Raw genomic sequence first — 24,983 nt, 5'->3', positions numbered from 1 at the left:
TTAGATTGATTATTTGGGTTTGGGCCCATTATAGATTTGAAACAACTTACTAGATTAGGGACTATAGGGATTCTACAGACCAGCAATCCTGATGGCAGGTACATATGCCAGCTGGAAGCCCAGAATAAGATAAAACAAAAACTATTAAGAAAATAGATAGTGGAACTAAGAGATCTCAGATGTCTAAGATTAGTCCTCCACAACTGAACCAGCCACTGTCTCCTGGTCTGCTTTTTGACTTCCAGTCTAAACTTCACATGGTAGCAGGATTTCTCTTTTTTGAGTCCTGCTGCTGTGATCCATTATTCTACTTCCCATAACCCTAGATTGACTTCCAGTTCCCTTCCACATCAGATTGTGCACTTAACTAGGTGGTCCTGCTTATCCTCCCCCCTCACCCTCTGCTTGCTAACATTTAAATTTATGCTTTCCACTTCAGCTGAAAACTCCATTTTCCTATCCAAAACTCCTTCCCAAATGCTCTCTTATTCTTCTTCAAACTCCCTCCTTTCTTTATTTTTTAAAAAGATTTTATTTATTTATTTGTCAGAGAGAGAGAGCACAAGCAGGGGGAGCAGCAGGCCAAGGGAGAAGCAGACTCACCGCTGAGCAAGGAGCCTGATGCAGGACTTGATTCCAGGACTTTGGGATCATGACTGAGCCACCCAGGTGTCCCTGAACTCCCTCCTTTCTTCCTTAAAAGCACTGTTCTAGGTTTATCTCAACCACGATGCCTTATTTGGCTAGCCTGCCTTATTCCAGTCAGGACAGCATCCGCTATTACCCTCCAATTACACCAGCTAGTATTTACTGAGTACTTACTATAGGCCAGACAGTGTTTACGTGCATTATTTTATTTAATCTCCACAACAACCTGTGAGGTTGGAATTGTTACCCCATTTACAGATGAAGAAACTGAGAAGTAGCAAGGTGACATAATTTGCCTAAGATTCAAAGCAAGTAACTGGGGCTGGGCCAGATTTTGCAGAATTTGGAGAGGCACCTTGGGAATTCAATTTACAGTGGGGTGGGCACAAGTTTGGCAGAGGACAATTTGCAGGATTTGCCCTCTGTCTTTCTGCAGTGGAATTTGACAGTGTATCTTTCTCTTAAAAGGGGAAGATAAGATGATGGGGAGAGAAAGCCATCCTCTAGTACAATAAACTGCCTGCAGACTGGTGAGCTCTCCAATCCTGGGAGTGTTTAGAGGTTGGATGGCCATCTACAGGGAATTCTTGCTGTGTGGGGGAACTGGACTACCTGACAAATTTTAGGGTCTCCCAATTCTGAGTTTCTGTGACCTTTCAATCTTGAAAATAAAACAGCCAGTTATTTTACCAGCAAAGTGGGTTTATTCAGGAATAGGAGAGGAATTACAATTCAGGAGAAGAAAGCTACGGTGAAACACAGGCAAGTTCCAGAAACAAAGGAGAGGAACACTCTTTTGTAGAGGAAAGGGGTAAGGAAGTTGGGAGGAGCCATTATAAACAAAAAGTTCATTGGAGTAAACTGGGAGTTCAGAGTGCAGTGGCTTTTCGTTGGTTGAGTTGTGACAGTCTCTCATTGGCTGGGCTGTTGCTGGGCAAGGAGAAAAATCTTCCTTTATCTAGGGTAAGGTATAGGCTTCTTCCTGTTGGTTCTTCAGGGGGCTGCCAACAAGTAGTACACCATGAGAGCTCCCCCTTCTGGCCTCTGGACTCCATTTTAAATGAGGTTTCCTTTATTCCGTCTCATAGTCTCATGATGTAATTAAAGTCTGAGGGGTTCAAGATAAAATAGTTTGTCGATTATATTCATTTTGTGTCTAGGACAATGCCATGCATGGTGGGCCCACAAATGTCTAAAATAGGGTCCTTGCCCTTAATGCATACATGACTATAATTAAGATAGTATTTGAAACAAGAGTGAAATATAGAAGGTAATATAATTCAGAGCTACAATGAATTATACAGATCCTAAGTGCACTAAGAGTTTAGATTGGGGTAAATTGAACATTATGTTTTAGGAAGGCAAATTTCAAGACATTTAGAGAAAATTTTCACATCTGAGAGTAAGACAGTTTAAGGCTTGGCCCAAATCAGACACTCAAATGGTTTTCTGAGAATGCAACCCAAAATGATCCTTATGAAGAAGATCCCCACAAGAACCACTTTAATGAGATTAGATTATCTACAATGCAGAAAGGAAGCCACATGACCAAGGATGACTATAAAAAAGAGGTACAGATTCTCTCCAAAATCTGGTACCTCATCATAGCAACCCACAGGTGTCAGGTGCTTGCACAAGGTGGCCTATGCACCCAGAGGTGGGAGGGCAGCTCTCTAGTCTTGCTTTGTAGGTGAGGACGAGTGCTCGAACAGGACATCAGTTCTTCAGGACCCAGGTCTCTCTAATTTTCACTTTACTGCCCTGCTTCTCATGTTGTGGTACACACCAAGTATACTTTCCCCTAGGCTCAGAGAAAGAAAGTGCAGGAAACGATAAGGCCCAGATCTGTTACCATGTAATAGGGAGGAAGCTGAAGAACTCAGTGTCTGTGTTTGCTTCCATCAAGAGGGATGCCCACCCTTGTCCAGCTTCTCCATCAGCCAGCTGTTGAATATATGCAAAGAGTTATTATTGTTATTATTTTAAGAATTATTTTTGTTAAAGGAAGCTTCTGAGGTCAACAGAGCCTATATAAAAAACTTTCTGAATTCTACATGTAATGCCTCTTTTTTTCATATTGATAAAGTGTGGAAACTATTGCTAATTATTTTGTCAACTATGGCATATGCTAATAATAATGAAAATGAGGGCCACAAATCACAGTGGTTAGAGCTTGGGCTTTGGAGCCAGACTGGGTTTGAATTTTGGTGCTACCTCCACTCAGTAGCAGTTTATTTTCAGGCAAGTTACTTAACTTCTCTGGGTCGTAATTTTTCTCATCTGCTAAACGGGTATAGGGTTATGAGGATTAAGTTAGCTAATACATGTAAAGCATTTAAATTGTACTTAGCACACACAGTAAATAGATGTGCTTAATAAATGTTAGCCATTGTTACTGTTCAAGTACTAAGGATAACAGAGATTTGTCATATTTGACAATACTTCAAGAGAGTGGAAGGCAATATAGCACAGACTCCAGAGTCTTACCTGAATTGAAATTCTGGCTCTACCATTTGTTGGTTGTATGATGTTGGGTGAGATCCTTGACCTCTCTGAGCTATGGTGTGCTCAACTACAAAACTGAGTAATAATTCTTACTTCACAGAATTGTGAAGATGAAATAAAATAATAATAATAATTTGAAGAGCTCAGCAAGAGTATCTCTGGAACACGCTCCAAGTACTCTTCCCCAGGGTCTATAATTCTAGATTACTACAGGTATCAGGTAAATTTATCCCATGCTAAACTTTTACAATAGGCTGCCCTGGCAGTGCTGTCTAGCACATTCTTACTAGAGTCACCTGAACTAACGAAATCCTCTGCCTAGGGCATTCAAGAATCATTGTAATATTGCTCTAGTCTCTTTTTCTAGCCTGATCTCTCCCTACTGCCTTGTGCATAGTCAAATGTTTCAGTCAAATTCGATTATTTAGATTATTTGCTATTCCCTACCTTCATGTCTTTGCTTGTTCTGTTTTCTTTTTTTAAAGATTATTTATTTGACAGAGAGACACAGCGAGAGAAGGAACACAAGTTAGGGGAGTGAGAGAGGGAGAAGCAGGCTTCCCGCTGATCGGGGAGCCCTATATGGGGCTCAATCCCAGGACCCTGGGATCATGACCTGAGCTGAAGGCAGAAGCTTAACGACTGAGCCACCCAGGCGCCCCTGTTCTGTTTTCTCTGCCTGAAATGCTGCCCCCTTCAGATCTCCTCCTGCATGTCTCAAAAGCCCTACTTTTTTCACGTACTGTTTTCTTCATGAAGCTTTTTCTCATCCTTTCTCCAAATCAGAACACTGCGTCTTCCTCCTTTGAATTCTGCCTAAAACCTTTACTTAGTATTGTTCTGTATTTCATCTAATCTAAGAGGTCACTGATTGTAAAATACCATTATTTTATATACCACTAAGAAAGCAAAAAATGCTTTCAAGTTAAGCTGACACATCATCAGTTATAAGACACATCCCCACCTCAGAGATGTTAACATGTGAAAAAATGTATGCTTCAGAGTTGACGACATGTGGTAGTTCTTTGTGAATGTGTCTGAGTCACATCTTCCAACTGGATGGTAATTTCCTTGAGGGCAGGGAGGGACTGTGATTTACTCATTTTGTATCTGTAACTGCCTAGCACCTAAGAGGCATTCATTAAGTATCTGATTGGTTGGAAATAATAATGATATTTTAACAAATGTCCAAGTGTCAGAGACATGTGGATTTAGTAGCCCTCAGTTTGTCTAGCCTTTATAGAAGAGTTAGTGCCTTTGACTGTTGACCCTTTGAATCATCTCTGGCGTCTGGCTTCTGGACAAGTAGAAATTGGGATGTAAAGCTAACTGCCGAGTAAATTGTGATTGAATGGGCTGCCAAGGTGTGGTGGTTGAATGGAATTTGCAACCAAATGCAATTCTTAGCCATTATTTTTCTCCCTCATACACAAGCAGTGTTTCATAATGGAAATAAAGTTTGCTTTCCTGGCCATTAGCAGACCTCATCATTTTGATTCCTAATTGTCCTTTCGTCTTGTCTTGTCTCCTGTTTAGTATATATGACCTCGCATTTAAGCCCGATGGAACGCAACTGATTTTGGCTGCAGGAAACAGATTACTGGTAGGATTGTGTCTGAGTTTCCTTTTTAAGTGCTTTTTTCCCTCTCCCTCTTGTAAATGCTCTGAAATCTGACCCCCTTTTTTTAAGATAAAAAAGGCAAGGGCGGAAAAACCAGTCATTACTTTTTAATAGGGAAGGAAATGGGCTATTTAAAACAGGTAAGTAAACTGTCTATCAGATAGGAACCTGTGAACAATACCTCCTTTGGAGTCATTAATCTTTCCCTTTTTACTTTGAGACACCCATGAAAGAGTTGAAAACAATTAATCAAAATGCCTTTGAAAATGGACTGGTGTCAGTTCACATTTTGTCCTCCTGAAAAATTCAAGCAACAAGACTGAAGGGGCCCCCTCCCTGAGAAGCCAGATAGCCTGACCCCAACTTTTAGGCATTGGCCTGCCTAAATAATTCCATATGGATGCTGTCCTTTTTTCATATTTTCAAAGAATATAAGCTCCCTCTGGAACCTATCCCAATATATAAAAGTAATTTTCAGAGAACTCTATGTTTGACCTAAAAACCTTTGTATGATCTCTCCTTCCTCCTACGTAAGTCCACTTCCCCTTGCTCTGTTGTCTCGAGATATGCAGACTGACTAATCTCCATTCTCTGTATGGTAATTACATAATCTTAAAACCCTGGTTAAATTGTTCTGCAGACTTCTCGCCAGGGTAAACAATGCAAATCCTTTTACTTTTTTCTCAAAGGTTATCTTCTCCAACACTAACCATTTCTGGAGAGTTTTGCCTTGATTACTCAGTGTGTTTTTTAAATGTCCACATATTTATATATGTTACAGTGCTACAAAATATCCTAAATCCAAATTACAGCTAGTTTTTATGATATGTCCTTTGATTTGCAAACCCAGAGTTCAGGTCTTTGACTTTCAAACTCTTGATAGCAGATATGAAACATCCCTTTAGGGGCAGGGCTAGTACTAAAATTTAATCATGTTGTAGATGGCTCTTTGTGTGTGCTAGCTTTATTTGGGAGGGTCTAGCTTGATTGGTTATATATCCAAATTCACATACATTTAGTGAACTTTGTAGAGAAGTTCCACAGAGTGAACTTCTATTTCTCAAGGATTAATGGCATGTTCCTGGACATGTAATTCACAGAGTTAGGACCTCTACTTTTTGGGTTTGTCCACTTCTCTCACGTTCTTTCTGGTTTCTCAGTGTAGTTTTTACTTGATACAAATTTAGAATATTGACAAATATTTTGTTATATAAACAAAAATAGCAGCGACCTGCAGGAATTCTAACTAATGGATGTCATGTGGATAATCTGTACTTTTGTCTCTCTCTCTCTCTCTTTTTTTTTAATGGGGGGAGGCGCAGAGGGAGAAGGAGAGAATCTTAAGCCTGTAGTAGGTGGGGCTTGATCTCACAATCCTGAGATCTTGACTTGAGCTAAAATCAAGAGTCGAACACAACCAGCTGAGCCACCCAGGCGCCCCTGTACTTCTGTCTCTTTTTTGCCAGGTTTATGACACCTCTGATGGCACCTTACTTCAGCCCCTAAAGGGACACAAAGATACTGTGTACTGTGTGGCATATGCAAAGGATGGTAAGAATCTGCTCTGATTTTACACTCTCTGTAATAGTGTCATAGCTGCTCATTTTTCTCCTTAGTCACTCCTTAATACAACTTGTAGTTGCAGAAGATAGTTAAGTCTCTTGGGCTTCAATTCAATCATTCAAGTCAACAAATATTTATTGAGGGCCATCTATGTGCCAGGCAGTATTCTAGGTGCTTGAGATAATTAAGTAAATTAAACAGTATGCTGAAAGTAGGGCAGCATAAGGGGAATTGAGAACGTTGGGTGGGGCAGGGGATTGGGTACAGGAATGAGTAGGGTGGTGAGGGTGGGCTTATTGAGACAGGGACAGATGAGCAAAGACTTGAGGGTGGGAGGCAGTGAGATTCTGATAGTGGGCATCTAGGGGAAGAGAGCTCCTCGCAGAGGGAAAAGCCATTGCAAAGGCCCTCAGGTGAGAGTGTGCCTTCCAGGGGCTTTGGCAGAGAGAATCAGGGGGAGCAGTAGGGGATATGGGTAGGGAGGTAACAGGTATGGATGGGGTGGCCAGATCATGTTGGCTGTCATAAGGACTTTGACTTAGATTCTTAGTGAAAATAGGGAACCACTAAAGACTTCTGAGCAGAGGAGAGATCTAATCTGATTTATATTTTAAAAGGATCCCTCTAGCTGATGTTTTGGAAACAGCCTGCAAGGGGCGAGGGTTGGGGCAGGGAGACCAGTGAAGAAGCATCATCCAGGCAAGTTTTATAACACTATTGATGGTGGCTCAGACCTCTGAGAGAAGTGGGAGCAGAGGAAGTAGTAAGGAGTGGTCAGATTCTGGATATGGTTTGAAGGTGGAGGCAATAGGATTGCCTGACAGATGGTGTGTGTGGTGTGAAGAAAGGAGGCAGGGGTGACTGCAAAGATTTTAACCTGAGCTACTGAAAAGATTGGAGTTGCTTTCTACTGAGATGGGAAAGGCTGCAGGTAGAGATACTTACAGTGGAAGATCAGGAGTTCAGTTTTGGACATGTTGAATTTGAGAAACATTGATGCTGTAGGAGAGAGGGGAAGGACTTGTCAGACCAGAGTCACTGAGTGGGCAAGAGGAGATGGGATCTAGGACTTAGATGGGACATGGTGGAAGGTAGAGGGTGTTGCCACAAGGGCTGGCAGGTAGAGGCATGTGGTATTAGTAGTCTAATGGAAATTCTCTTCCATTCTTTCGGTGAAATAGGAAGCAACATCACCTCAGAGTGAGGATGGGGAGGGAGGTGTCAGAGAGTTGAGGAAAAAGGAAAAAATTGAAAGTTGCCACTTAGGAGAATGGCTGAGTGGATGTACAGTGAAATCCCAAGCAACATGTAAACTTGCAACAATGTCATTAAGAAGTAATTACTTGTTATATGTTGCCTCTCTCTAGTCCCATTCTTTCATAAAGCCCAAATAGTGTGGAAATGAAAATCTCATTTGTTGCTCTTGCTTAAAGCCTTTTTCTTTGGGATAAAGAGCAAGATCTTGACTATGACCCTGAAGCTCCTAGAGCTCTATCCTCCACCTACATCCCCTTTGGCCCTTGGTGTTCCATGCTGGTGCTTCTCAGCCCCTCAGACATACCAGGCTTTTACTACCTCAGGGCCTTTGCATATCTTTTCTGTCCTTGTGGATAGGTCTTTAGCTTCTCTTTGCACCTGGCTAAGCTTTGCTCATCCTTTAGGTCTCAACTGAAGGTTCTCCTCCTGAGAATCCTTTCCCTTATCTAAATTAGGTCCCCCAGTTGTTCTCTTTCCTAGGACTCACTTCTTAGCACATTATATTTGTGTTGGGTTAATTTCATTTAACGCCTTCTTTTTCCAATAGACTAAACTCTGTGAAGGTAGGGATCATGTGTGCTTTAATCACTACCTAATCCTTAGCACAGAACATGATACCTAGCATGTGGTAGGCCCTCAATACATTGTTGTTTACTCAGTGCCAGACAAAGCAAAATTTGAACCCAAACTTCCTGACTGCCATCCAGTACTAATAAGAAAAAGAAGTAGAGAAACAGCTGACACTTATTAGTTACCTTAAAGAGCTAGTTTTCTAAGAAATACTCTTTGGGAAATGCTAGTTTACAATAAATGTGACAGTTTTCTTTTTAAAACACTTTTAGGCAAACGCTTTGCTTCTGGATCAGCTGACAAAAGCGTTATTATCTGGACCTCAAAATTGGAAGGCATTCTGAAGTACACGTAAGTAACCATTTAGGTGTACAGTATTGTTGGTTTGATTCTTACTGAGTTACTATAGCAAAAGCCCCTTGGAAATAATATTAGGAAGAACTTTTTTCTCTGCAATTGAACTTGAGGTTAAGTTGTAGGAGTATATGGTAGATATAGGAAAGCTGGGTAATGAATACATGAATGAACATTTCTTGAGCATGCCTCGCCTGGCCAGCACTGAGCTAAGAGTTTTCATATAGCTCAGTTTAGTTAATCTGACACCACAGATTCCACCCCACCCAAACCTGTCCCCTTTTAATGTCCCCATTTCAGGGATTGGCGTCACATCCACCCAGTTTCAACAGACAGAAACCTGGGGTCATTGTGCTCCAGGCTTCCTCTCTGTAAGGGCTCTGCTCATGTTCTTCCCTGTTCCTCCACTGAGTTAATCCCTACTTGTTCTGCAGATCTCAGGCTCAGATGTTACTTCTTCTGTGAAGCTGTTTCTGGTCCTCTAGACTCAGGTCTTCTTCCTGGCGTTTCTCACAATTGTAGTTTTACAGTTATTCTGGTGATTGAGTGATATCTCCCATCAGCCTATAAACTCCGTGAAGGCAAACACTGCATCTGTTTTTGCTTACCCCTGTATTCCTGGTGCCTAGTACAATGCTTGGCCCATAATTAGTACTTAGCAAATGATTTTTTTCTTTTTTATTGTGGTAAAATACACATAACATAAATTTATCATCATAACCATCTTTTAAGTGTACAGTTCAGTAGTGTTAAGTACATTCATGTTGTTGTACAAAACGTCCATAGCTCTTTTCACCTTGCAAAACTAAAACTCCATACCCATTAAACAACAAATATTCCCTGGGCCCTCAGCCCCTGGCAATCACTATTTTACTTTCTGTCTCTATGAATTTGATTTCTCTAGGTACCTTATATAAGTGGAATCATATAGTATTTGTCCTTTTGTGACTAATTTATTTCACTTAGCATAATGTCCTCTAGGTTCATCCATATTATAGCATGTTCTGTATTCCCTTCCATTTTTTTTTTTTAAGATTTATTTATTTATTTTAGAGAGAGAGAGTGAGCGAGTGAGTTGGGGGAGGCGCAGAGGGAAAGAACTCAAGCAGACTCCCTGCTGAGCATGGAGCCCAACATGAGGCTCAGTCCCAGGACCCCGAGATCATGACCTGAACTGAAATCAAGAGTCGGCCACTTAACCAACTGAGACACCCAGGCGCCCCAGAATTCCCTTTCTTTTTATGGCTGAGTTATATTCTAGTGTATGTATATAGCACATTTTGTTTTTCCATTTATCCGTCATCGATGGACATTGAGTTGCTTCCAATTCTTGGTTATTTTGATTGCTGTTATGAACGTGGGTATACAGATCAACAACTTTGAATGACTGAATAAATGAATCAACGATGAATGAGGTTATAAGTGAAGTGTTACCCAGAAGGGAATAAATAAAACAGATGCTGAGAGGCCAGGTGTGGTGCGTGACTTACTCATCTTTCATTGTTGTCTCAGGATTTGCCACGTTTCCAGATCTTGGCCTGTAATATCTTTTTTTTTTAAAGATTTCATTTATTTATTTGAGAGAGGGAGAGCAGGAGAGAGAGAGAGAGCGCACACAAGCAGGGAGAGCAGCAGAGGGAGAGGGAGAAGCAGGCTCTCTGCTGAGCAGGGAGCCCAATGCGGAACTCGATTCCAGGACTCTGGGATCATGACCTGAGCCGAAGGCAGATGCTTAACCGACTGAGCCACCCAGGCGCCCCTTGGCCTGTAATATCTTCATTGCACCTCCATCCTGTATTTCCAGGCCTCCACAAAGCAATAAGTAACAGCCATCACCCGTGTACCTGGTGCTAGGCTAGGTGCTTTACTTCATTATCTTATCAGTTCACAAGCCAGAGGTACCTAGCGTCCTGGAGGAGGTAGCATTTAAGCTAGGCCAGTCTTGTGGGTAATGTCTGAGAGATGAAAATGATGGGTGAGGGGCAATCCAGGGCAGGAGAATTCATCCCTGTGCTTTTTGTTGGTCACTTGCATAAGAGCTTATGGTGTGTAGTCAGAGAGACTGTGGGCTCATCATAAAACCTTCAGTTGTAGCCACTGAAACATTTGTGGTTTGCTGCATAATAATCTATAGTTGTTTACTTCTTAGACACAATGATTCTATCCAGTGTGTCTCCTACAACCCTGTTACCCACCAACTGGCATCTTGTTCCTCCAGTGACTTTGGTAAGTTCTGATTCCCAAAGTCTTGTCCTGGAATTACTGAAAATCTGGGCAAAAAATGTGGTTGTTTCATCCTGAGAGAGTTAATGCTACTCCCCTCCCTTCAATGGCTGAGGGGAGGCTGGCAGTTATTCTTTAAATTATGTAGAAACCAAGAGAGTGAATGGTAACAAAGTCTGGTAAGCAATCTGGGAGACAGCAGGAAGGGCCCCAGGGAGGGAGATGGTAAGGGTGGGAGAGCACAGGCATAACTTGGTGTTGCCGCCTCTGGGAAGCCTTCCGATCTCATCTGGCAGGAATAGGTCATTATGGCCGCCTCTGTGTTCCCAAACATCCATGTGTGTGTGAAATTCTTCACTTTCAACTGTGCTTCTTGTGTAGCGTGTCACCAATACTTGTTCACTGGCTGTAGCTGTCCTTCCTGAGGTGCTGGATGCTCACTGTGGCCCCATTTATGGCATTGGCATGGTGCTGGCACAGAGGAGAGGCCAGTGAAATGGCCATCGAGGTGGGAGGGAGCGAGCAAAGGCCTTTAGGTTATCTCTATTCAAGGTCAGTTCTGGTTTTCAGCTCATCCGTTCTTTCTTCCTTGCTGAGTACAACAGAACAGGCATTATCGAGGAATGAGAGGCCATGTAACCCTTCTCAGTGTTTTCACTGTCCTTATCTCAGATGAACACGTTCCTACCCTGTTCATCTCATTGACAGAGTTCTGAGGTTCAAAAGAGAGAATATAATGGAAAGCACATTGTATAAATAAAAGGGAAAGTGACTGTCATTCATTAAAAATTTTAGCATTTTCTCCATGTGAGGCACTGGTCTGTGTGCTTACTTTTGTGATTAAAAAGACAAAATAATTACAAAAAAAAAAAAAAAGAAGACAAAATAGAATCCCTGTCCTCAAAGAGCTTGTGGTTTGGGGCAGGTGGGGAGGTAGAATTTGTAAAAATACAACATCAAGTAATAATAATAATAATATTTGTTGAATGTTTAAGATGTGATAGGCACTGTGCTGAGAGTTAAAATGAATTCCTATTTGAGCTCTATGACCACCCCTGAGGTCAGGTATCATTCTCATTCTCACACCACTGATGAAAAAGAAATGGAGCTTAGAGTGGTTCGGTGACTCACTTGAGGTTGCCCAGCCGATAAGTGGTGGAACCAGGGCTTGGACCTAGGCCATGGGATTGCATCTAGAGCATGATCTGGCAAACAGTGCTAAGGGAGACCCAGGAGGGAGAGGTTTCCTCCACTGGAGGCTCTAGACAGGCTCAGTGGAGCATAGATAAGATATGCACAGGTTGAAACATTTGGGGGAGGCATTCTGGACCAGGGGGAGGGGGAAACAAATAGCTTGCTTGATGTTGCACTTGGCTTTGTAAATACATTATTGCCCTAGATTTACCTTCTTGATCATACTTCATGGCTCAGGCAAAGAGTAGAATTTGCTCATGTTGCCTAGACATACACCTGTTGTAGGGCAATGAGCCACTAGCGGGAGAGAGTAAGCCAAAAGTGGCCAGTGTGCCTTGGACAAGGCATAACCTGGGCAGGGTCATGTGCTGTGGGTGAGGCCTGGAAGAGGAAACTGATTTTCAGGAAGCATCATTAATTACTTCAAATGCTAAGTTGTGCTCTGGTTGCAATGTAATAGTTAAGAACTGTCAAGTTGCCATTTCTTTTGAGTTAAAGCTCTGAAAAGTTGGTTAGAAATTCACCAATCTATCCTCCTTTTTTTTTTCTTTTTCTTTTGAAATAATTATAGATTCTCTGTCAGTTGCAAAGATGGTAGAGAAGTCTACCAGGAAAGGGGGCCTGGCACAGTGTGTTTATATAGTTTTGCCCTTTCATCACCTGTGTAGATTACCATTGCCACAAAGACACTCCTTTGTCGCCATCCTCCTCCTGTTATTCCCTAACCCCTGGCACCTGATAACCATTAAGCTATTCTCCATCTTTATAGAATTTTGCCATTTTGAGAATGTTATAAAATGGAATCATATAGTACATGACTTTTTGAGATTGGCTTTTTTCACTCAGCATAAAGCCCTAGAGGTGTAGCAATAGTTTGTTCCTTTTTTATTGCTGAGAAATATTCCATCCAATCTGTCTTCTTTTATATTATTTTATGTTGAAGGCTTGTGGTCTCCTGAACAGAAGTCTGTCTCCAAGCACAAATCCAGTAGCAAGATCACCTGCTGCAGGTAAGTTAAAGGTAGCTCTGAAGGTAGGTTTTACATTCCCTTCTCCCAAACAGACTCTCAAACTCCAGTTAGTTCACACAGTGGAAAAGGTCTTGTGTGACCTAGGTGGTTTGGGCCCCTGTATTTTCTCTTTTCTTTTGTGGTCTCCTTGATGGGAAGGACCCGTGCCTTTGATCATCAAGCAAAAGAGAATGACAAGTTGCCTTCCTGCAGTTATCTAGCAACAGGCCTCCTCATCCAGAAGCTACACTCAGTGGAGGTTTTCTGGAGGTTCCAGGCTGTCCTTGTCCAGGCAGCATGTATGCTAGAGAAAGCACAGGCTTTGATACTAGACCTGGATTTGAATCCAGATTTAGTCACTGACAGGCTCTGTGACCTTAGGAGGTTCCTCATTTGACAAATGGGGATAAAAATACTGACTTGTTAGGGCTGCTGTGAAATGCACACAAACTAAGGAGCATAAAACAAGCAGCACAGTGCCTGATATACAGTAGAGACTCTATAAATGGTAGCTATTCTGGCTGTGCAGCTTCTGAGTGTAGCCTTTCTTACATTCAATATCTGTTAAGCACCTACCTGTTCAAGAGGCTAGGCATACACCAAGACACAGATTCTGTTTTTAGGCATTCTTGAAGTGGGAGGAGGTTGAAATGGTGAGTGGGGAATGGAGGCTGGCCCAGTGATGGGGGCACAAGCTAAGGGCTGTCATGGAGGTATGTACAGAAAGCTGTGGGAGCTCAGAAAACGGTGCTACTGTCTTCACATCTCACTGTTGATTTTTTTTTTTTTTTAGATTTTTTATTTTATTTATTTGACAGAGAGAGACAGCGAGAGAGGGAACACAAGCAGGGGGAGTGGGAGAGGGAGAAGCAGGCTTCCCGCAGAGCAGGGAGCCCAATGCGGGGCTCGATCCCAGGACCCTGGGATCATGGCCTGAGCCGAAGGCAGACGCTTAACAACTGAGCCACCCAGGCGCCCCTCTCACTGTTGATCCTAGAAATAAATGGGGTTTGAAGTTTGGTCCTCTGATTTTTACATCAGGACCAGGATGAGCACTGCTGTTGCTGCCTCATCAGACTGTATTTCAACCAAGGCATCATCCTCATTAGTTTTATCTTCTTTGTGTTCCTTTCCCTCTTCCCATGCCCTTTGTTGGTTGTATGAACAGCTGGACAAATGATGGTCAGTACCTGGCTCTCGGGATGTTCAATGGGATCATCAGCATACGGAATAAAAATGGCGAGGAGAAAGTGAAAATCGAGCGGCCGGGGGGCTCCCTCTCCCCCATATGGTCTATCTGTTGGAACCCTTCAAGGTGATCTTATAGCTGTCCTCCTTCTAGGACAAATACTATTAAGAAAAAGGGCTTTCTCTGCAGGCTGAGTTCTTTCTCTCTTCCTAAGGTCTCCATCCATTCAAAACCTTCTCACTCCATTTGACTGATCTGTTTTGGAACCCATTCCATTTGGATGGAATTTTTTAAGAGCCCATCTTGAGTTTTGGAATGAATCCCAGAGATTTTAGCAAAGCAGATGAACTATGTAGGCCAGCCTAACGTGTGTGTGTGTGTGTGTGTGTGTGTGTGTGTGCATGCATGCATGTATGCTACAGAAAGCCCATTTCTTTATGAATTAATAGCTCACCTCTTTGCTGTGGCTTTATTTTGGTCTTTTCCCTTTTTCATTTCTTCCCTCAAGTCTGGGCAGAACATGTGCCCACCGAATAATAAATAGCTATTTCATGAGCCTTTTTTTGCTGCCCTTGCCAAAAAAGTAATAATTAAGTCTAGAAATGTCCCCAAAGCCTATAGTTCCACAAATGATTGGCATCTACCTTCTCAAACCTTACACACTTTTTCCATCTTCTGCCCATGTGACTTTAAAGGTAGACTAATAGCTTTAGGTGCTCTTTATATAATCATCTAATATTAAATTTCCGGTATCCCCCAAAGAGTCCTCTGAAGGTAAAGGACTTAATTGTTTACCAGCCCAATGTCATTTTACAGGTGGTACCTACTTGATTTAGAAGGTTATTTGATTCCATTGCCTTTCTTACACCAGATTTTTATGCTTCTTCCTGAATAAGCGTGTCCAGCCCAGGGCTGCACCATGCATGTCTAATGCCTTCAAAGGCCATTAGCCTACCCCAGAGTTCCTGCTGTTTGATTTTGTGGCCACAGATGACCTTGTGGCTTCAGGGTACCATTTTTAATTCATGAGAAGCAGGATGCCCAGTATTCCTGGTTACTGTCCTCTTCCGGGCAGGATTCAGGGGCTTCTTGACAGGTTTTGAAATTATAGCTTTAGTGCAGTTCTAGGCAATGTGATTGTGAACAGCCACTTACTGTCTACAGCCGATGGGAGAGTTTCTGGATGAACAGAGAAAATGAGGATGCCGAGGAAGTCGTTGTCAACAGATATTTTCAGGAAATCCCTTCCATTCTGAAGTCAGCAGTGTACAGTAGTCAGGGTAGTGAGGCAGAGGAGGAAGAGCCAGAGGAAGAGGACGACAGTCCCAGGGACGACAACTCGTGAGTGTGTCCCGAGGAACAAGAACCCTCCTTGGAGGGATCCAGGCCCCAGCGTTGACCTGCCAGGGCAGACACTGCTCTGAAGCTCCATTCTAAGTTGGGTTGGGGGAATTGTGGGTGAAAGCTCCTCCAACAAGGGGGAACACACCTTTATAACTTGTGTTATAAAATTGTTCTTTGGGAAACTTAGGAACTACTGAAAAATCTAAAGGAGAACCAACTTTTCTGTAAAACCCTATCCCATGAGGGAACCATTGTTAGCATTTTAATGTATTTCCCCTCAGTCTTTTAGTGTGTTCATATGATTAACTAAGTCATATCTGACCTTCTTTTCTTCCACTTGACCATCATAAAGTGAACTCTTTCTGGTAACATTAGTGGTCCTTTTAAAAACATGATTTTTAATACCTGCATAGGATATGCTGTGTAGATGCACCATAGTTCATGGAACATTTCCTCTATTACTGGACACCTTTCTTAGCTTATTCCCCTCTACCTTACCTTGCATTGGGTAGGACATATATCAGAGAGGAAGCCCTTGCCTTACCCACAATCCTCACACCCAAATCCTGGCTGTCTAGGCACTTTCTTTTTTTCTATCGAGTTTACCTATAAGGAAAACATCGGCAGACTGGAGTGGGGAGACTGAGGGAGCCAGGATGTTCTGATTGGGCAAAAATGATCTAGCTTGGGACTTTCCAAACTGCTCTATGGTACCTGGGGTTCCTTAGAAGGAGGTGGAGGTGGGGGACAAGGAAAGGAGGAAAGGGTGAGCCTCAGATCCCTGTCTCTGCTTCAATCAGAACAGCCCCTTTTATTGCTTGACATGAATTTTCGTTTTGGTAAAGAGTCCCACTGCCAGGAATAAAAAAGAGCAAAGGGAAAAAGGAGATTGAAAACCACCAATCCAGCTCATGTATGTGGCTTCTGTAAGAAGGCTCTCCATGGGCTGGGTTCCTGGATTGTGTTTGGACCTCAGTGCAAATCATACAGAGTTCCCCTGCAGGTCTCTTCCTGTTAACATCCCTCTCCATCTTTGTCTTTTTTCCCTTAGTTGTGAATTAGTGCCTATATTTGCCAGTTTGCCACCCATGGCTGGGTTTTGCAGATGAGGCTGCACCGTGCCTTGCCTGCATATCTAATGGTGCTTCCAGATGACCGACCGCAGGCCCTGGGCTTGAAAAGCTTGAATTAATAAACAAAGAGGAGGCAACATTAGGTAGAGTAAGACCAGGTCTCAAGGGCTGGGAATGTCTCTCTCTTGAACTAGATTCCCAAGTAGCTTGATCTCCAGCCTCAGCTGAAGAGGTTTCTTCTGTGTGCTGGTCCTACAGCCCTAGTCCCAAGGCACTGATACTGATAGGTACTCAGTTTCAAAGACAACTGTTGGTCTTCAGAGAGCCCACTATATTTTATTAGATCCAGTCAGAAACCATTTCACCTGTGCGAGAACCCCAACTATGAGAGAACTTAGCTTTAGGTGTTAATTTTCCTTCAGGAAGAGCAAGCCAGCTTCCCCTTTGTCCATTAAAAAATCAGATAGCCCATGCCTTTCCACGGCAATAAACTTGCTTCTCCACCATCTCCCCACATTTTATAGTACATAAGTAAAAAGCAGTCTTGGCTCTATCACCTTGCTCTTTCTTAGCACTGCTCTCAGGAAGACTTGAAATGAGGGGTTTAGCCTCTTCACTGTGGCAGAGCCACATAGTAGGGCATTCAGTGAAATAACAGATCCCAGGAGGATCACCTTGCCTCATCCCACTGGACTGATTGATGGGCTGGCCCACATTACAACTTCTGGCCTCCGTATTGCTGTATAACATTTGGCAATCTGACAGCCTGGCCAGCACTTTCTTTTTCCTGTTGTTTGTTAAACCCTTAGGGCTACAGTTATCAGTAGGCCATGGCCCCACATAACCTCTTTTGTCTTCTGTTGATTAGAGAGGAACATAATGATATCCTGGCTGTAGCTGACTGGGGACAGAAACTCTCCTTCTATCAGCTAAGTGGAAAACAGGTATGTAGCTCTATACAAACCCAGTGGAAATACAGTCTTGGTCATGCCTATTATAATCTTTTTTCACTTTCAAAGATTATATTATTAGTAATTATACTTTATTATTGTTAGCTCCTGTTTATTGAGCATTTACTTTAATACCAGGTACTGTGCTCAGTGTTATTACATACTTTATCTCATTTAATTCTTACAAAACCCTGTGAAGTAGGTACAATTGGTTATCAACTTTGTAGAAATGAGTAGGCAAGACTCAGGGCAGTGAAATAAAGATTATGCCTAAGGTCCCACACTGCTAGCAAATGGGTGGCACCTGATCTTGAAACCCAGATTGTTTTGACCCTAAAGCCTAGGTCTTAGTTATGACTCTATCTTCCTTTATTTGCTTTATGCATTCTATAAGCATTAATGAGCACCCACGGAGGCCAGCATTTCACCTGTGCTAGGAGCTCCTGACAGAGCTGTTAATGCCTCTGCATTAAGGCTGGTAGGGGCACAGTTGATAACCAGTAGCCCCAGTGCTTGATACGTGGTGTCTTAAAGAGACGTACAGACAGACTGTTACAGGGACACAAAGGAGGATAACATCACTGCTTGGTGGAAATGGGAGATTTTGTAGAGGTGACCTTTGAGCAAGATAAACAGGAATTTGCTAGGCAGAGGACAATTGAGAATAGTGTTTCAGGCAGAGGAAATAGTATCTGCAAAGGCAGGGAAGAATGAAGATATATGTCAACTCAGGGAATAGCAGGTTGTTCAGAGTGACTGGATCCCAAGAATTGTGGACAAAAATGGAACTAGAAAGGAAGATGGGGACATGATTCTAAAAGACCTGAGTCATGTGAATTAGGAATTTGAACTTCATATACTATAAGTATTTAGGAGCCATCAATTTAGGTAGGGAGTGACTTGATCAGATTCCTGTTTCAGAAGAATTCCTTGTTTCTGTGGAGGGTGGATTAAAATAGAACCTGGTGGTAGGAAAACCTGTAAGGCTGGAGACACCAAGGATTAGAGTGAAGGTGGTACGGGTGGCTCAAGTACCACAGCCAAGCAGGTGAGAAATACAGCCTGTTCAGTGGAGCCTTTGTTTAACAATATCCTTATTCCTCAAAACATGTCCTGCTAGAAAGGAGGGGTTTCAGTTATGTGTAGCCCAGCTTTGAGGCCATTTCTTTTCTACCTCATCTTACCATTGGTCTCTCTCTTTTTTTTTTTTTTTTTTGTAGCTGAGTAGAGAAAAGATAAGTGTCTTCTGAGTTTGCCTTGGCTGATTTCCCCAAACCCTCACTTCTAATTATCTTGCATCTAGCCCTGGCCTATCTGTTCATTCACTTAATGTGTGTATATCATTATTCAACAAATATTTATTGGCATATCTATTGTGTACAAGGCGCTGGGCATGGGTATTGGAAGTTCTTGGGAACAAATAACCACATTACACTGGGAAGGAATGGAGTCTTGTTGCTATAGTGAAAATAAAAAAGAACCTGACTTGGTGGTCAGGGCCATGGGCAATATCTTGCATGTATGTAGCACTAGAGCTCATGCTGTGGCCCAGAGTTTTTGAATGATAAGCAACCTCACTCTGCTGAGATAATCCAACTGGCTTGGGACAGTAAAATTGTTTCCTTAGTTGGGTGTCTTTTAAATCTGGGAAGATTTAGAATTAAATATAGGATGATGAAGTAAATCAAGGCTATACTTTTGTGTTAGGTATAATTTGTGTATTTTTGACATTTTAAGTGTTTGTAATGTTTAAGGGTATCTGGATTAATGATAATAATAGCTACCATTTATTGAATTTTAGGCATTGTATAAACTCTTTACAAGGTTAACTCTTAATCTTTGTAACAACTCTGTGAGGTATGTATTATTATCACCACTTTACATGTTAGAAAATTAGGTACAGGGCAATAACTGCCCAAAGCCATACAGGGTAATAGTGGCCAAGTCTGGTTTGGAACCCAGGCAGACTGATGCTAGAATCCATATTAGAATATCTATCAGATCTGTCTTGTGATGACCATTTAAAAGTTGTAATTGAGTAATCAATTTTATACATCCAATTTTAAATTGAAAGGTATAAGAAATTTTTAGTTTTAAGTACCTAAGTAATATGGGAATGTTAAAGAGATTCATTATATTTTCTGGCTTGTGGGGGTGGGGGATAGTTACTGATCTTCTTGAATCTATATACTTATGTCTTTATTCTTCCACCAAATGTGGAATAATTTTTTGTTATTTCTTCAAATAATTTTTCTTCTTCATTCTCTCCTTTTCTTCTGTGTCTCCAATTACACGTTAGACCTTTTGATATTGTTCTCCAGGTCACTGAGGCCCTGGTCATTTCTTAAGTCTATTTTCCCCCCTGCTCTGATCTGTTGCTCAATCTTCAACTTCATTGACTCTTCTGTCATCTGTAATATTTCTGTTAAGCCCATCCAATGAATTTTTGTTTCACTTATTGCATTTTTCAGTTCTAGATTGCCATTTAGTTCTTTTTTACTATTTGTCCATTCATTATAGGAATATTTTCCCTTATATCCTTGACCATAGTTATAACAGCTGTTTTAAAATTTCATCTGCTAATTCGTATCTGAATTATCTTGGGGTCAATATCTACTAATTGTCTTTTCTCTTGAATATGGTTCACATTTTTCTGCTTTTTGGAATTTTGGGTTATATTCTGGACAGTGTAAATGATGCATCATAGGGATTCATTTCTGTCATGTTCCTCTGAGGATTACTGTGTAGTTGTTTTTGTTTTTGTTTTTAATATGGAACGCTTCATGAATTTGTATGTTATCTTTGCACAGGGGCCATGCTAATCTTCTCTATAGTGTTCCAATTTTAGTATTTGTGCAGCTGAAGGAGCACTGTACTAGGGTTTTTAATTTTTTAATTTATTTAATTTATTTTTTTAAGATTTTATTTATTTGAGAGAGAGCAAGAGCAAGAGAGATCACAGAGGGAGAGGGAGAAGCATACTCCCCACTGAGTATGATAATGATCAGGCAGAGAGCCTGATGCAGGGCTTGATCCCAAGACCCCAAGATCGTGACCTGAGCTGAAGGCAGACGCTTAACCGACTAAGCCACCCAGGCATCCCTATAGTTGGGTTTTTTAAAAACAAGTAGTTAACTTTGCTGGATTCAACATTCAAAATCCCATCTTTCCACTGTAAGCAGCAGCTGAAGTCTCTATTGAGTTCTTTAGCCTTGCTAGGCTGCTTAGCATCTGCCTCACATGTGTGTAGTTCAAAGAGTTCCAGATATTCAACAGAGTGTATGTGCAGAATTTTGGCTCTCGCTCCTCTCTCTCATCTGTCTCTTTTCTGGGATTTCCCCTCATTTTTAAGCTGTTATAGCCACTCCAAATTCTGTGCTCATCCAGCAGGGTGCTGATAGGGCCTGCCCTTAGGCAAAAAGCCATTAAAAAAGTGAGAAACTAACGTAGTGCAGTCCTTTCTTCCAAATACCCGTGTGTCTTCAGTTTTTGTCTGCTTCTGGTTGCTCTGTAGTGCCTTCAGGTGGTTGTAATTTATAGTTGGTCCAGAGTTCATAGTTGTTACCTGCAGGAGAGTTGGCCCAATGGGAACTAGTGAGCCATTACCAGAAGCTGCAAGCCTTCCATGTCATGACTCATAGATTTTTTTTAACTTTCGGGCACCTGGGTGGGTCAGTCAGTTAAGTGTCTGCCTTTGGCTCAGGTCACGATCTCAGGGTCCTGGGATCGGGTCCCACATCGGACTCCCTGCTCAGCGGGGAGTCTGCTTCTCGCTCTGCCCCTCTCCCCCTGCTTGTGCTCTCCTCTCTCTCTCTTGCAAAAATAAATAAAATCTTAAAAAAAAAGATTTTTTTAGTTTTCTTACTAGGTTTACTATCATTATATAAGTACTAGGGGAAATTTGGTTGTTAGACATTTGAAATTCTTTTTTTTTTTTTTTTTAAGATTTTATTCATTTATTTGAGGGAGAGAGTGCTCGTGCACGAGCAGGGGGGAGAGGCAGAGGGAGAGGGAGAAGCATGCTCCCCAGTGAGCAGGGAGCCCGATGCGGGACTCAATCCCAGGACCCCGAGATCATGACCTGAGCCGAAGACAGACACTTAACCGACTGAGCCACTCGGATACCCCAGGCATTTGAAATTCTTATAAAGGAAAATTGAACATATGAAATGAATAATTGCAATTTAAATTAGTTTAAGGGAATCAACTAAGTTGTAAATGACACTAAGGGATTTTCTTCCTTTTTTTTTTTTTTAAAGATTTATTTCTTTATTTGAGAGAGAGAGTGAGCGAGCATGAGGCGGGTGGGTAGGGTCAGAGGGAGGGAAAGAGAAACCCAAGCAGACTCCAGGCTGAGTGTGGAGCCCAATGACCCTGAGATCAGACCTGAGCTGAAACCAAGAGTCAGACACTTAATCGACTGTGCAATTGAGGTGCCCCGACGCTAAGGGATTTTAAAATCTGTTCAAAATTTAACTCAGTAAATGATAATCAAAGGCCTCTTTTCAATTAGTTGTTTACTTTTGTTATACTAATAAATAGGAAAATATAAATTGAACTTAAAAATTTATTGAGAAACCAGGTTTTTAGAATTATTTCTTTAATAATCTAATAGTTTAATAATGGCAATCATAAATACTCTTTTTATTCACAAAAAGTTCCCTCAGGGGCAGCAAAAACTCCAGTGACAATAAGGAGCTTGGACTTTAATGGGTGGTAAGGGGAGTGGGGGACATCAAATTAGCCCTGTTAATTAAGAGAGCAGTGAGAGAAATGCTGTGGGGGAAGTGAGCACAGGGCCATGGGAGCACAGAGGAAGGGGCACTAAATCAGGCCTTGGGTGGGGCGGAGAGATTGGGGGATGTTTTCTGTAGGAGTTGACACCTGGTAGAGAGAGAGAGGGAGAGGACACTCCTGGCCAGGGCTGGGGTGGTATGGAGAATAGCACTTGTGAGGACATGAAGGCCTGAAAGAGCATGGTCTGCTTGGCAAATTATAAGATGTTCATTTTGGCTGAGAAAAGGCTCTTGGGAGCTGAGCTCAGGAGCTTGACCGTCACCATAATAGCTAAGGGGAGACTACCAAAACTGAAAAGACAACTCACAGAATTGGAGAAATTTTTACAAATCATATATCTGATAAGGGACATATATCTGGAATATACAAAGAACTCTTACAACTCAATAATAAAAAGACAACCCAATTAAAAATTGGAGAAAAGATCTGAATAGACTTTTATCCAAACAAGATATACATGTGGCCAATAAGCACATAAAAAGATCCTCAACATTATTGGATACCAGGGAAATGCAAATCAAAATCATACCCACTTGGATGGAGAAATTGGAACCCTTATATACTACTGGTACAAATAAAATGGTACAGTCACTTTGAAAAAATCTGGCAGTTCCTCAAAAGGTTAAACATAAAGTTACTAGAGATCCAGCAATTCCACTCCTAGGTATATATATCCAAGAGAGATGAAAATATGTTCACATAAAAACTTGTACACATATATCCATAGCAGTATTATTCATAATCGTCAAAAAAGTAGGCATGGCCATCAACTGATGAATGGATAATAAAAGGTGGTAGATCTATGTAATGGAATATTATTCAGCAATGGAAAGGAGTGAAGTACTGATATATGCTCCAATGTGGATGAATTGGTCCCAAAAGGCCACAAATTGTGTGACCCCATTTATGTGAAATCTCCAAAGTAAGCAAATCTATAGACAGAGAAAGTAAATTAGTGGTTGCCAGGGGAGGGAAAGAGAGGAGAATTGGGACGGACAGCTAACAGGTATGTGGTTTCTTTTTGGGGTGATAGAAATGTTCTGAATTAGTGATGATGTTTGCACAATTAATTATATACTTTAAATGGGTGAATTGTATGATATGTGAATTATACCTCAATAAGGTTATTATAAAGAAAAGTAGGATGGTTGTAGTTTCAGAATAGAGGACAATTTTTTAAATTGGATATATTTGGCTTTATGAAATACTTTTAAAAAAAAAGAAGAAAAGAAGAAAGAAGCTGAGGGGAACCATTGAACCCTTGCAAGGGCTGTGTGTGGAGGAGAGCCTATGGGAGAAAGACGAATCCCTGGGTCTGGATTGGTTGAGTTGCTAGGACACACACCTGGAGCAGCTAGTGGGGACTGGGCGGAATGCTGCCCACCCTAGCAGTGGAGGATTCAACTATGTGGAGGGGAGGAGTAGGGTGCTCCAGGGAGACTAGCCTGTGTTCGTGATGGAATCCCACAGGGGGTAACGGTGGCCAGCTTGCCCTTGTCTTCTTGACTCCCCTCATTAAAGTTGGTAGGAAAAGCCCTAAATTGTGTTGTGAATACTATGGATTCACTAGTGGTTTTTCCCTTGCTGTGTGTTTTCTTTCCTCAGATTGGGAAGGATCGGTCACTGAACTTTGACCCCTGCTGCCTCAGCTACTTTACTAAAGGGGAGTACATTTTGCTGGGAGGGTCAGACAAGCAAGTATCCCTTTTCACCAAGGATGGAGTGCGGCTTGGGACTGTTGGGGAGCAGAACTCCTGGGTGTGGACGTGTAAAGTGAAACCTGACTCCAACTACGTGGTAAGAAGATGAAGTTCATTCTGTTGGGCCATTGCCTGAGCAGGCACAGACATCAGCCATGTGTAGCCAGTCAGATCATTGACATTTGTTCCTGACAACTGGGAGGGCAGAATCTTTCTCCACAGACAGCTGGGAATTAACAACTCTCTTTCCCTGCAGGTGGTAGGCTGCCAAGATGGCACCATTTCCTTCTACCAGCTTATTTTCAGTACTGTCCATGGGCTCTACAAGGACCGGTATGCTTACAGGGATAGCATGACTGATGTCATCGTGCAGCACCTGATCACCGAGCAGAAAGGTAAAAGGCAGGTATGGCCCCTCTGCCCTCCAGCCTTTGGGAAGAGGGGTAGGTTGAGAGGGCTGCTGATGGGCAAGTGAAATGATAGGGAATGTTCCTCCTCAGTCTTTTGGAAACACGTTGGACCACTGGTTCTTGCCTCTTTTTTTTGGAGGGTAGGGGAGAATGTAGATGTCTTTGAGAATCTAATGAGAGCAATAAACCCTCTCTTAAAAAAAAAGAGGGGAGGCACAGACTTAACATAATTTTGCTGCTGCTAATTCCAAGGGGAACATGGACTCTGACTAAGGGAGGTTAATGTATGGCATGTCAGAGCCAGGGTGGCTGAACTGCATGGGTCTTTGTGGACCTATATCCTCTCTGGTATGGATATACTAGAGGCCTTCTCTCTCAGCCTCATCTCCACTTGCCTCCTGATGGGTCCTTACCCAAGGGCAAGCAGGGGCAGTGGGTCACCACAGGCTCAGTCAGAAGATCCAAGTTCCAGGCCTAGCACAGTCAGTCTGAACCTCAGTTTCATCCACTGTCCACTCAAGTCGCCATGCTGGTTAAATGGGCTAAGGATCCACTTATTTCAAGTGTAGTCATAT

At 42.1% G+C, this 24,983-nt stretch overlaps 1 protein-coding gene and 1 non-coding gene across 3 annotated transcripts in view; one reads left to right on the top strand and one right to left on the bottom strand.

Annotated features, from left to right (window-relative positions):
- Positions 1-24,983, top strand: part of IFT122 (intraflagellar transport 122) — a 69,046-nt gene that overhangs the window by 2,343 nt on the left and 41,720 nt on the right. For both annotated transcript variants that reach the window (XM_078074823.1, XM_036073602.2), the window contains exons 2-10: positions 4,690-4,756; positions 6,241-6,325; positions 8,437-8,515; positions 10,668-10,744; positions 12,879-12,945; positions 14,114-14,260; positions 17,420-17,495; positions 23,904-24,095; positions 24,255-24,393. In XM_078074823.1, coding sequence (XP_077930949.1) covers positions 4,690-4,756; positions 6,241-6,325; positions 8,437-8,515; positions 10,668-10,744; positions 12,879-12,945; positions 14,114-14,260; positions 17,420-17,495; positions 23,904-24,095; positions 24,255-24,393 — 929 coding nt within the window. The remainder of the gene's footprint in view (positions 1-4,689; positions 4,757-6,240; positions 6,326-8,436; positions 8,516-10,667; positions 10,745-12,878; positions 12,946-14,113; positions 14,261-17,419; positions 17,496-23,903; positions 24,096-24,254; positions 24,394-24,983) is intronic.
- LOC118523844 (U6 spliceosomal RNA) lies at positions 20,267-20,372 on the bottom strand. The gene has a single exon (XR_004911283.1). It is a non-coding gene; the product is annotated as a U6 spliceosomal RNA (small nuclear RNA).

This window comes from Halichoerus grypus, chromosome 1, assembly GCF_964656455.1.
Source record: "Halichoerus grypus chromosome 1, mHalGry1.hap1.1, whole genome shotgun sequence".
Taxonomy (NCBI): domain Eukaryota; kingdom Metazoa; phylum Chordata; class Mammalia; order Carnivora; family Phocidae; genus Halichoerus; species Halichoerus grypus.
The sequence above is the reverse complement of the archived record's forward strand: the minus strand, read 5'-3'. Positions and strand labels throughout refer to the sequence as shown.